The sequence below is a fragment of the Colletotrichum destructivum genome, chromosome 8, assembly GCF_034447905.1.
Source record: "Colletotrichum destructivum chromosome 8, complete sequence".
NCBI classification, from domain to species: domain Eukaryota; kingdom Fungi; phylum Ascomycota; class Sordariomycetes; order Glomerellales; family Glomerellaceae; genus Colletotrichum; species Colletotrichum destructivum.
Window position 1 is genome coordinate 2,746,589 of NC_085903.1, and position 11,716 is coordinate 2,758,304.

An 11,716-nucleotide genomic window follows, 5' to 3' on the forward strand; every position below is an offset into this window, starting at 1 on the left:
CTACTTTTATTTTAACTGGACCACCTATTGTGGTAATTATAGGTCCTTCGCTAGGTAGTGTCTTGCCGGGGATTTCTTGGGTGGCGACAGATAACCAACAAACCAACCGGAAAGCAGTCTTGGATTTCATTGTACGTATTTAGCTGCTTGATCAAGACGAGGCGAGGTCATCTGGTGCAACTTGCTCTTCAACTAAAATACTCTGAGTGAGGAGAGTTACTAATTGGGCGCTTAGCTAGGCTTCTAAACAGTCCCAGTTTTGCAGCCGCTTGGCGGCGCCCAGAAACGACCTGGCCTTTACGGTGTATGCCTTTCCCGTGTTGTATGTTTTTTTTTTTTTTTGGCTCATGATACGGCATCTCTCATCAATCATGCGTACGTCACGGTTCCGGACTTGGACGAGCCGCCGGTTTTTATTCCCTTGAACACTGGAAGGGTGCATTTTGGGATAGTAGCCAATGAGGGCAGGCCTATTTTCGTTACTTGCCTCTGATTTTCATGAGCTGCAATGGTCTTCAGGGCCTCCAGAGCTTAGAGCCTGAAGCTCGTAGTGGCCTTAGTGGCTTGGTTCAGTGCATGGAAGTAGTGCGGAGAAAAGGGGGACTCACAGCCTTCTGGCGGTTGATGAGATAGTAACATGCGTAGAATTGCGTGGGAGGGGAGCGGCTTGCCTACCTGCCTGCCTGACGGGCCATTCAAACGTATGGCTATCGCGAAGGGAAATTTAGGCTGACTCATGGACTTGAAGGTGGTTATCGAGAAACGACCTTGCGAGCTTCGTGGCAGATGAACTGTGTCCCAAACGAATTGGGTGGTGTCGGGCGACAATCTCGCCCGACCAGATGAGGCTTGTGCCGCAAGTGTGCCGTCCGCAAGCCTCGCAACAATTGGGCTATTGGCATGACAATCGTTATGTTCGTGTGGATGAACTTTGGCGTCGTATGCGGCCTCATACAGGCTCAGCCCGTTACACTAGGAAATGACCAAAGCCCTCGAGCCGGTTAAGACCAATTTCTTCAGCATCATCGTCGTCTTCAAGCGCCAATCTGTAAGCCGGACTATTGTCTTAATAACACTGCGGCCAGAGACGGCAGTGAAAGCATCCCAAGGTACTTGGGCAAGGGTTGATAACCACTTGTTCCATTGCATTATGCCTCTTGTATCGGAGTTTCACCGACGTGGGGGCGGCGGCAGGACGAAGCGAGAGGCTGGCCCGATTGGAAATCAGAGGTATCAAAGATCCGGATGCGGCAGAGCAGTATCTGAACGTATCATTGAAGAATAGAGAGAATGAAGGGATCTTGAAGTGGGTGCACTCGCCCAACACGTACATTAGCGTCAGGACCACCATCATCTTCAGCTTTCCAGTCCAACCTTTTTCAACACAATCTGCATGAAATCCTCCATATCTACCACAAACTCTTTGGGCCGTTCCATCGCTGCGAAGTGTCCTCCCTGTCCAGACCATTAGTAAAAGCCAAAAATCTGGGGGGAAAAGTGAAGCACACGCTTTCATGTTGCCGGTAAAAGACAAGCTGGCCCTTCTTCTCGACCATCTTCCTGGGGCCAGGAGTCGGCTCGTACTTGAACCAGGAATACCCAAAAGGTTTGTCGTAAAACGGAATGTCATGGACATATCCGCACAAAAATGTGTCACGATACGTGTAAATACAACGCGGAAGGGTGTCGGTAAGCCAATATAGTGTAACAGTTGTCAAGATGTGGTCTGCGTCCAGATGATGCTCAGGCCACTCCAGATGTTTCTCTCCGATCCTTTGCATTGTTAGTCGAAACCTAAAAAAAGTAAAGAAGAGCACCATGGGAACTGCTCACCAAGCCAAATATGCCAAAGGGCTCGATGACAAGACCGCTCCCAGTGTGGCTGGACGTGTGCTGTTCATGATGGCAGCACCCATTGTGGGTGTTGCAAAACGTTTTCTGCTAGACTCAACGGCCTCCTTCTCCCAAACGGTCAGATCAGGATCAGTTGGTTCAACTTGATCAAGGGAAGGAAGAAGATTCACTAAAGGACGTAAGTATTTCGAGGTAATAGAGAAAACAACAAATACTGACGATGTATTCCGACCACGGAGGGATACTGTGATGCAAGAATACCAGCAATGAGGCACCCAACGTCTCCACCTTGCACAACATACTGGTCAAAGTTCAGCATGCTCAATCCGGTGTTGATGATTCGCGCAGCATCTTCAGCTACCCAGGCGTTATCTTGAGGCGGGCCGGAGCTAATGGTGTAGCCTGGCAAAGAAGGCACAATGATGTGAAACGGAAGAGCATCTGCGTCGTACTTTTCTCGAAAAAGCTCAAGCGTTGGTAAGAACTCGAGAAAGCTCCCTGGCCAGCCATGCAAGAGGACCAGCGGGATTGCGTTCTTCTTCGCGGAGAGTAGCGCAACAAAGTGGAGATCAACAGCACCTTTGTGATCCTCAACCCGAATCATGTAGTTGGGGAATGAGTTGATGTATCGCTCTTGTGCACGCCAATCGAACTTCGTCAACCAATAGTCTTTGGTTGAGGTAAGCCATTGGTGCGAAACGCCATAGCGTCCCGCTGTGTGTTGGTTCTCCCAGGTCAATGGACCTATGCAAGATAGGCGAAGAAGCTGCTGGAGCTGCGAGTATTCTTCATCTGGGAAGTTAAGGATAAATGGAGTCGCTGCATTAGGTAGCGAATACGGCATCTTTTAGGTTGACGACAGCGAAACCGATACCTGATGGCGAAATGTTGTGACACGTAGGAATGCAGGAAGGCGGAACAGACAATGCTCGGTATTTATAGTTTACAGCCGTTGAGAGGCGTCACTACATTGCCGTAAGAGGAAAACAATCAGTGAAACAGGTACCAAACCAACATGGTATTTATATACTTCCCACTAATGAAGGCTATTTCTTGAGGCATATGTCCCGACAAACTGTCCTAAGCAGAACCAGCAGATGTATCCATAGAGTGTGCCTTATCTAGCATAGCGTATACCCAGCGTATACCGCCGCCTGGCTGATTGTAGATAAGCGACCTTTATAGAGCCAATTCACGGTTCCCCATGCATATCCGTTTGGGTCCTATGGAACGGACGCTCACTTCCATAATGACACGCCGTGGTGTGGATTTTCATGGAAACTTCAAGGACACATCTGACGGCGTTCTCGCCGATCATGACGGATCTCGTTCAGTACATCTATATTCCCCTCTGTCCGTTTTAAAATGCAACGCCCAGCACTTTGGATTGCCAAAGCTATCACGAGAAAAGCACCCTCTGCTCCAAGAAGACACCAGTGAGGGCCGGGTTGTTAGTTAAGTCAGTGACGACCAGCGAATACCTGGTGTTATGTGTTTTTTTTTCTTCTTTTTTTCTGCTGTCTCACGCTTTTGTAATTAGTCTATCTATATATGTAATTAGCCAGTATCCGTATAAAACCCATATTGAGCCCGTGGAAGAGAAAGCTAAATCAGGTAGTTCTTTGTGATCATAGCTGGTGTAGATGTATAACACGATTGGCTAATCGCTTGCCTGAGTGTACGGAGCACCAGTGCTTAGATCAGCTTAATTGCAAGCCAGAAGCTACCTAACAGGGGTATCAACCTTTTGCCCGCAACTAAAGCAATGTTCTGCATCATTTGGGGGGGAGGGATGGAGTCGAAAAGGGTTACAGATGCGCATGACTTGCCGTGAGGATTGAATTCTGGGTGAACTACTATCAAGCAAAAGTAAAACCCATGTTGAGTACAGAGTAGATGTGGCTGTGCTTCCTTAAATACCTCAGCGATGAGTACTTCGAAGGTCTTGTGCACTGTCCAGCACAAATCTGGCCAGTAAGAGTCATTGAGGTTGTGGATCAATACCCCCCACTACTCGAGAGTTCGAGCTTATCCCTTCACCATAGTAAGCTGACCCTGACCTGGTCGGTGAGAGCAAAGGCAAAGCACTCATGAGCGGAGCTACCTGTGCGTTACCATATTCACCTCTGATACTGCTTTTGGAATGCCGATCGGATTGTTGATGTGAAAGTGGAGACGATGGTGGGACTGGGCCAATCAGGTCACATGGATCTCTCTCCGTCAGAGTGGGTCCGTTTGGCCAGCCAAATCACGGCCTACGTTAATTGCTGCCCTTCACTCAGAACCTTCCTTCTGCAACACACCTGCAATACGAATACCCTCACTTTATTAAACCGTTCTTTTCACTCGAGTGACCCTGTGATACCAAAAATTGCGTGTACCCTTTCAGAGTTGCATTTTCTGGTGAAGGTTCGGCGAACAGTGGCTCATGGACAATGGATTGCCCGGTCGGTAGTTACTGCGATTTTGGCCATTCCCGCCTCTTTCTTCCGGCCTCCGCACTATTGTCCCGCATTGAACAACCGCGCACGATCCAGCTGCACACGATTTCAACCTGCTGGTAAACCCGCCACCGGCTGGCCCACATTGAGAAATGACCGCATCTCATGCCAAGTGTTATAGCCACATCTACTTCAGCCAAGCTGCGGTCAGAGTCAGTTGCGAAAACAAACCGCGTGATGACTTTCGTTATGTAGCCTAGATAGGAAGCTGCCAGCGACGCTAAATGTTGAATAAACACTGCCGTCGACACATCCTTGGGAGGCTTTAAGAACAGGGGTTTCCATATTATCCCTTGAAGCATAAGAGTCCTTACCAGGCATATTCCAAAGGGTCTCTGGAGGTCCTCTCGCTCGCATGTTCGAGTAATGTGCTTCAGTTTTGAACAGGGCGCAGTAGAAAAGCATGATCATGGCACTCCGTATTTAGCATCAAGTCGAATTGTCCAAATTACAATCTTCCCCCTTGGCGATGGTTCTTTGGGGATTGACAATCAGGCATACGATTAAGTTTCTGATCGACGCATGCTATGTATATGAATGGTCTCGAGGAAGCCATTGGTATAAAGTGCTTCGAGGGAGACGAATAATTCAGGGGTTGGTGAGGCAGCCTTGTCTCGCCACATTCCTTTGCAACTCGTGTACAGTCCCGTACCTGACTCTCGTTAACTGAACATGAAACTCCACATACGACAGTCTTTACTTATCATCTTGACTTCTGTTTGCCTTTCTGTAATCGCAACTGCCCTGCGAGGAGAAATCCGTGACGATGCTTATCCTCTACTACGACGGGCTACTCCGACGGTGCGTTGACTTTTTTCTCCCGTCACACACCTTGCACATCTTCTCGACTGACTCACGGACCCTACCAGGATGGCACAGCCGAAGACGTATCAGCACTAATCAGAGACGGAGAAGTCGCCGACGACGATGACGACGGTGATGATGATGATGATGCCTACGAGAAGTGGTGGGCTGAGTCACTCGAATCACTCAGACAGATTCGAAAGCGCGCCGTGGTCAGGCAAAACAAAGCCCCAACCGCGCTCGTGGTGATTTCTCAACCGCCACGGGTGGACATCAAAGAGCTCAAGAGTTACTCGTACGATGAAAGTGCCGGCACCGGCGTTACCGTCTACGTTGTTGACCACGGATACTACACCAGGAATAGCGTAAGCGCAACCCCCCTCCCCCCCAAGTTTGTTTCTACGACCGAGGTTGACGCAAAGTGAACAACCAGGAATACACCCGCATGGCCGTCCCACCCCGCTGGATATTCGCGGGTTCACAGAGCCAGAAACAAGTCAGAGAGGATCTCCATCGTCACGGACACGGCAGTTGCGTTGGATCCAAGGTCAACGGCCCCAAGTACGGGACCGCAAAGAATGTCAATCTCGTTATTGTCAAAGCCGCTACCGTTGCTTGGGAGACCGACGACGCTCTGAAAAAGGTCTTGGAAGATGTTAAACGCAGGAAGCTGCAGGGCAAAGCAGTCATCAGCCTCGCGCGAGGTCGTACGTGTCTACTTCCCACAGCCTATCGACGGCTTTGCTTTTCGGAGCTCTGAGCGCTTACATGAGTACAGGCCACGATGAGGCGGCCTCGGAAGAGCTTAAGAAACTCACGAATGAGCTTATTCGAAATGACGTCGTCATTATTACGTCGTCCGGAAACGACTTCCGTGACGCAGTGGAGGTGCGTGACGGTAGTGGACAATTGTTGATATCCTGAGCTGACTATTGTGTTATTTCCAGCGAGGATCGATTCCCGCGAGAGAAATCAATCATTGGCCAGCTTTGATGGCTGGCCAAGGCGTCCCAATAATCAACGTCGGAGCCGTCGACAACACGGGCAAAAATGCCAGCTTCTCCCAGGGAGGACCTCTGGTTCACGTCATGGCGCCTGGTGTTGGGGTCCGGTGCGCGTCCAATTCCTTCTTCTTCCGCTCGCAGAGGGTGGACGGCACGTCTTTTGGTCAGCATATTTCTCCAGCCTGCAGTCTAGGCGAAACAGGATTTTAATTGTTTTCATTACTGACATGGCATATCCCAGCCTCACCGGCCGTGGCAGGTCTTGCAGCCTATCTTCTCGCGCTCGGCGAACACCCGGAACTGCGCCAGACTGGAAGGGTAGCCGCCAACATGAAGAAACTCCTCATAGAAATGTCCTACCGGCGATCTACCGGCGGCGGCTTGGTAGTCTACAACGGTCAGGCTGCCGCCCGCAGCCAGTTCCGGGGCGCCAAGGGCAGTCAGTAGATGGAACATCAGTAAAGAGGCCTGCTCAGTCGTCTCGTCGATCACGGCACTTTGCAGGCGGCTTTTCCTGAATTTCTACGTTGAACTAAGAAAATATCTTAACGGGGATGAATGGTAACTCTTACTAGTAGTCCTACTATGAGTGTCGCTGTTTCTTTGTGTTCGTTGTTATCGGGGCTCCCTCCCTCTTTGTGAGAAAGAAGAACTGTTGCAATGTCTCATCATTGTGAGCTCGCGCATTACTGAGCGCATAACGATTGTTCTCAAACCGTTGTAACATGTCTTATAAGACGATGTGTCCTCAAGGTAAAGTAAATCGGTCATTCAGCAATGCTCTGTCCAAATGCCTAGGTCCATGTGTTGATTGCTGCACTGTCGCAGTTTCCAGGCTGTGTAGCACCTACACCAGGTATGTTTTTAGGTAGTGTCTTCCCCTCCGAAGCGGGATCGTTCCGCCCGGGGGCTTGAAGCTCCCTCGACCCGAGGTTTCCCCGTCCTGACCTCATCCACTCCAAAAAGTTTCCACACCTCCGAAGCGCTTGTGCGCATTCGAAAGCTCTCATCGGGTCCCGCTCATTCAGCTTTCGCATCCTCGTCAGATGTAGTCGACTCCCTCTCAAAATTCGCTGGCCCGATGCCCCTCAAAACCCCCCTGTGGTCCCTCGTCCGGAGCTACTCCAATGGCCCGGCCAGGTCGCGCCTCGGCAAGAAGGCACTGAGTCTGGACCACGTAAGAACCATGCCCCCGTCAAGATTCCCTTTCCCACTTGCATCTCATGTCGGTGCCGGAGGAGCAAGTCTATATATACACATATACACATGAACGATGCCGCGTACCACTTTGAGTAGAATAACCGGATCAACGGACTGACCCTCATCCCAGTTCCTCCAGAGGTCCCGCGCCATCTCGCTCTACCGCGAAATCATCCGCGGCACGAGGCGCATCGCCGACCCCAACACCCGCGCCGAGTCGCGCCGCTTTGCGCGCGACGAGTTCGAGCGCCACCGAGACGTGACGGACCTCGTACGTCCCCCTTGTTCCCCCTCTTCTTTCTCTCTCTCGTCTTCCTGAGCTCACAGACCCCGTCGTAGGGACACATCCGCTACCTCATCTCGACGGGCAAGACGGAGTGGCAGGGCATGGAGCGCTACGTCGAGGGCATGTAGTCAAGAATGATGTAGAGTGTTGTGTTTGTGTGTAAATATGGTTTTGTATAATACAGGAAGGTCTAATTCTATTGTCGCCTGTTCGAAGCCGCAATAAGAAAAGATGCCTGATAACGTGGGGGATTGTCCTCTTCACTCTCCGACGGTTCTCCTGGAGACCATCGAGTTGTGTCTAGCGCTTGATGGAACGCCATCTATGATGCCAGCCTACACGCGCCCCCTTCTTCCCCCTGATGCGTCCTCATGGTAATTGTACAGACTTCGCTCTCGTACACAGCCGCGACGGTTCTCTCGCCCTGTTCAGGCCCGGGACCAGAACACCTCTTAATCCTGGCGTTGCTTGTGTCTGGGGTTCGCCTTGCAGATGACGTACAGGTATCCGTTATGCCTCTTGCCAGCCTTGCGACGGACGATCTGGAGCTGCATGTTAGCACTAGATCACTCATTTCGGTCCTTGAGCCTCGTCTCCTTCTGTTCACGCCCTCCCCCGCATCTCCCTCTCACTTTCCAGCATCGCACACACGGCTTCCTCCCCTTCTCAACCCTCACAATCCCCCGTGGCTTGCAAACACGCCCCATCACCGCCTCATCGAATCACCGCTTCAAGAAAGAGGGGAAACCGCTCACCTTGCAGTGCTCGCAACGCTTCTTGACGGAGCTGTGCACCTTCATACCCCTCGTCTGCTGCACCACCGCGTTTCCGACAGCCGCGGCCTTCTGCCCAAACGCAGCAAGCGCTGACTCGGTCCTCTGCGCCGGCTTCTTCGTCAGAATCGCCGTCGACAGGGCGCGCGTCGCCGTGGTCGTCGTCGTCGCGCCGACACGGGGGATCGTCGCGCGAGCGGTGTTGAGGGTCAAAGACCGGAGGGAGGCGGCGAGGGAGGCCATCTTTTTATTTTTCTCTTCTTTTCGTTACTCTTGTTTTACTAGATTCGTTTCCGAGGGCGTCGTGAGACGGCGCTGGGACTCGAATGATCCGGCGGCGATCGGGTGTTAGACGGAAAGCGGGTTGAGCTCGGGAGCTCAATTCGTCAAGGGAATCTGCGAACGTGTGCGTGTCTTCTCGGCGAAGCGGTCCGGGGCTGACGGGCTAGCAGGAAATGTCGGGAGGCGTAGAGTTTCACGATGGCGCTGGGTGTTGAAGGGGGGCCTGGATGGCTTCGGTGGGAGCATTTTCGACATCTTGGCACTGTCACGTGGCGTTGTCGTCCGTGCACTTATCGGAACGAAGCTTCTTATCGGGTGGCTGCGGTATCGGACGAAAATAAGTAACAAGGTTTTTGAGACGAACGGACAGAGCACATCGCAAAGGTGGAATTGATCACGCTTTGGTGCAAAATATTCTATGCAGTACGTCCAATTGGATGCAATGGTCTATCTACGCGAGAAATTGGAAGGTCGAGAAACTTTTTCGGTGCCCTATGCCGTCAGGTCTGAACCGGCTTGACGGATGACTCTCATTTACCCCCTATGGAATAGCAACGTGAATGCATCGCCCTGTACGTCACCAAAACTCCCGACGCCAAACTGTAAATCGAAATGCATCAATCAACTACGGAGGAAGGTCTTGAATACTGCAGACTGGCTGCAGTCCTCCCACGGGTAGCCGATCTCGGTGAGGAACTTCTCCAGCTCCTCGACCTCGTTGTCGGGGCAAAGAATACCCGCCAGGATCTTGCCCGTGTCGCCGCCGTAATTGCGGTAGTTAAAGAGGCTGATGTTGAACTTTGGCCGGAGGGTCATGAGGAACTTCTCGAGCGCGCCGGGGCGTTCGGGGAAGTTGAACATGTACAGGCGCTCGTTGGGCACGTTGGAGCGGCCGCCGACGAGGTAACGGATGTGGCTCTTGGCGAGCTCATCGCCTGAAAGATCCGTCACCGCCATGTCGTGCGAACGGATGCGATCCAGAAGCATGCTCAGCTCCTGCGTCCTCTGGGACGCCGGGGCCGTCAGGGAGATGCCGATGAGGACGTTGGCGACCTCGTCAGTGGCGTAGCGGTAAGAGAACTCGGTGACGGAGTGGGGCATGATGCTGGTGATAAGGTTGGCGAACGCGCCGGGCTTCTCGGGGATGCTGACGGCCAGCAGTGCCTCCTTTCCCTCGCCAAGGGTCGCACGCTCGGCGACGAAGCGCAGGCGGTCAAAGTTCATGTTGGCGCCAGAGGTGATGGCGACCATTGACCTCCGACGTTCGCTGGGGTTCTGCGCGACGTACTTCTTGAGACCGGCAATGGAGAGAGCACCGGCGGGCTCGAGGCCGGCGCGGGTGTCGTCGTACATGTCCTTGATGGCGGCGCAGACCTCGTCCGTGGTGACCTGGATGACCTCGTCGACGACATCCTTGCAGAGGCGGAACGTCTCCTCGCCGACCGTCTTGACGGCGGCACCGTCGGCGAAGAGGCCGACGTTGTCCAGGACGACGCGCTCCCCCTTGGCGAGAGACTGCACTAGCGCATTGGCGTCGTACGTCTCGACGCCAATGATCTTGACGTGGGGCGCCATGCGCTTCACGTACACGCCGATGCCGGAGATGAGGCCGCCGCCGCCGACGCAGCAGAAGATAGCGTCCAGCTTGGACATGTTGAACTGGCCAAACAGCTCCATGCCGATGGTGCCCTGGCCGGCGATGACATAAGGGTCGTCAAAGGGTGGGATGTTGATCAGGCCGTCCTGCAGCGCCCTCCGAGAGCACTCCTCCTTGGCGGCGTCGAAGTCGGCGCCGTGCAGTACGACGTGGCCGCCCAGGCGCGCGACATTGAGATGCTTGATGCTGGGCGTGGCCTCGGGCATAACGATGGTCGCGGGGATCTTGAGCTTCCGGGCCGAGTAGGCGACGCCCTGGGCGTGGTTGCCGGCAGAGCAGCAGACGACGCCCTTCCAGCTCTTGGCCGGGTCGAGATGGGCCATCTTGTTGTAGGCGCCGCGCAGCTTGAAGCTGAAGACGGGCTGCTGATCCTCGCGCTTGAGGAGCACATTGCACTCGAGTCGGTTGCTGAGGTTGACGGCGGGCTGGAGCGGCGTGATCTTGCAGGCCTCGTAGACTCGGGAGGTTGCGGCGGCGATGAGTCGGAGGTACTAGACAATGTGAAGTGTCAGTCGTGGGAATTCAAAAAGAGAGAGCAATTGCATCGGAGGGAATGCTTCTCACGTCGGGGTGACCGTCGGGCAGAAGGAAGTCGTCAGGCACGATGCCCTTGATGCGGTTCCTCCTCTCCTCTGGGGGCGTCGACGGGTTGGCGCTGTACTCGGTCAGGGACATGCCCTGGGGCTGGGGAGTCCTCGGGCGCGGCGGGGGGTCGCCATTGACGCCATTGAGAGTGCCGTTGGTCACGACGGCAACGACGGGAGGCTCTCCGTTTTCCGGCATGGTGGCGGCTTGTAACGAGAGAAGGAGGTGTAGTGAGGAAACGAGAGGAGGTGAGAGGAAAGGAGAGGTCGAAGAGGTCGAGTCACGAACCGGGACATGAGCAGCGAGTCCACATGTAAAAGAGTCACGGACGGGACTGGTCCGGGGGCCCGTCTTTGAATGGAAATTTATTTCATAGTGGGGTGCCAGGTCATCGGAGCCCAAGTCGGCTCGCGGGGTAGAAATCAGACGGTCTGTCTGCGGTGAGCGCTATACCCATGGCGCCGTCAGCAGGGTCTCGGGCACCGAGGATTGGCTCCAGCACACCCATGTTCCGCTGCAGGGCGCGCCCTCCTCCGCCTTCCTGCCACCGGAACTGGGGTGTTCAGGGCGACATCGCTGGCACCGCGGGCCGGGGTCTACTGTCGGGAAACACAGTCTGTGCATCACCAATTTTTGCTGGCCGATAACGATAAGACGTAGGAGTGATGGCCTTAGGTCCCAGCAGTGCAGTCTGCAGTAGTAGCAGCAGCTGCAACAGCGACAGTACCCAGTATCTGTAGCCGGGATTTGCCGCAAATCTGCTCAAGGGT

General features: G+C 53.6%; 5 protein-coding genes across 5 annotated transcripts; 2 read left to right on the top strand and 3 right to left on the bottom strand.

Annotated features, from left to right (window-relative positions):
- Positions 1–1,356: 1,356 nt before the first annotated feature.
- CDEST_12685 (Putative epoxide hydrolase, alpha/Beta hydrolase) lies at positions 1,357–2,698 on the bottom strand (the record flags this gene model as incomplete). The annotated part of the gene is made up of 4 exons (XM_062928841.1): positions 1,357–1,455; positions 1,509–1,773; positions 1,834–2,023; positions 2,074–2,698. The coding sequence occupies 4 exons, from the start codon at positions 2,696–2,698 to the stop codon at positions 1,357–1,359; spliced, it is 1,179 nt and encodes a 392-aa protein (XP_062784892.1).
- A 2,423-nt stretch (positions 2,699–5,121) lies between these two features.
- Positions 5,122–6,610, top strand: CDEST_12686 (Putative peptidase S8/S53 domain, peptidase S8, subtilisin, Ser-active; the record flags this gene model as incomplete). Its single annotated transcript, XM_062928842.1, has 6 exons — positions 5,122–5,156; positions 5,260–5,524; positions 5,593–5,866; positions 5,938–6,047; positions 6,107–6,326; positions 6,405–6,610. The coding sequence occupies 6 exons, from the start codon at positions 5,122–5,124 to the stop codon at positions 6,608–6,610; spliced, it is 1,110 nt and encodes a 369-aa protein (XP_062784893.1).
- A 570-nt stretch (positions 6,611–7,180) lies between these two features.
- CDEST_12687 (Putative complex 1 LYR protein) lies at positions 7,181–7,830 on the top strand. The gene is made up of 3 exons (XM_062928843.1): positions 7,181–7,340; positions 7,494–7,634; positions 7,703–7,830. The coding sequence occupies exons 1-3, from the start codon at positions 7,245–7,247 to the stop codon at positions 7,775–7,777; spliced, it is 312 nt and encodes a 103-aa protein (XP_062784894.1). The 5' UTR covers positions 7,181–7,244; the 3' UTR covers positions 7,778–7,830.
- Position 7,831: 1 nt separating this feature from the next.
- On the bottom strand, positions 7,832–8,917 carry CDEST_12688 (Putative large ribosomal subunit protein bL36). Its single transcript, XM_062928844.1, has 2 exons — positions 8,405–8,917; positions 7,832–8,191 (listed from the first exon to the last, which is right to left on the bottom strand). The coding sequence occupies exons 1-2, from the start codon at positions 8,663–8,665 to the stop codon at positions 8,102–8,104; spliced, it is 351 nt and encodes a 116-aa protein (XP_062784895.1). The 5' UTR covers positions 8,666–8,917; the 3' UTR covers positions 7,832–8,101.
- Positions 8,918–9,107: 190 nt separating this feature from the next.
- CDEST_12689 (Putative serine/threonine dehydratase, pyridoxal-phosphate-binding, ACT-like protein) lies at positions 9,108–11,288 on the bottom strand. The gene is made up of 2 exons (XM_062928845.1): positions 10,926–11,288; positions 9,108–10,852 (listed from the first exon to the last, which is right to left on the bottom strand). The coding sequence occupies exons 1-2, from the start codon at positions 11,142–11,144 to the stop codon at positions 9,326–9,328; spliced, it is 1,746 nt and encodes a 581-aa protein (XP_062784896.1). The 5' UTR covers positions 11,145–11,288; the 3' UTR covers positions 9,108–9,325.
- Between the last annotated feature and the right edge of the window lie 428 nt (positions 11,289–11,716).

Bases quoted from the DNA above. Each gene is read 5' to 3' on its own strand.
- CDEST_12687 (XM_062928843.1), top strand. From the start codon at position 7,245: ATGCCCCTCAAAACCCCCCTGTGGTCCCTCGTCCGGAGCTACTCCAAT. The intron at 7,341-7,493 runs GTAAGAACCATG...CCCTCATCCCAG, and splicing joins AGGCACTGAGTCTGGACCAC to TTCCTCCAGAGGTCCCGCGC. The intron at 7,635-7,702 runs GTACGTCCCCCT...ACCCCGTCGTAG, and splicing joins ACCGAGACGTGACGGACCTC to GGACACATCCGCTACCTCAT.
- CDEST_12688 (XM_062928844.1), bottom strand. From the start codon at position 8,665: ATGGCCTCCCTCGCCGCCTCCCTCCGGTCTTTGACCCTCAACACCGCT. The intron at 8,192-8,404 runs GTGAGCGGTTTC...ATGCAGCTCCAG, and splicing joins AGCGTTGCGAGCACTGCAAG to ATCGTCCGTCGCAAGGCTGG.
- CDEST_12689 (XM_062928845.1), bottom strand. From the start codon at position 11,144: ATGCCGGAAAACGGAGAGCCTCCCGTCGTTGCCGTCGTGACCAACGGC. The intron at 10,853-10,925 runs GTGAGAAGCATT...CACATTGTCTAG, and splicing joins TGCCCGACGGTCACCCCGAC to TACCTCCGACTCATCGCCGC.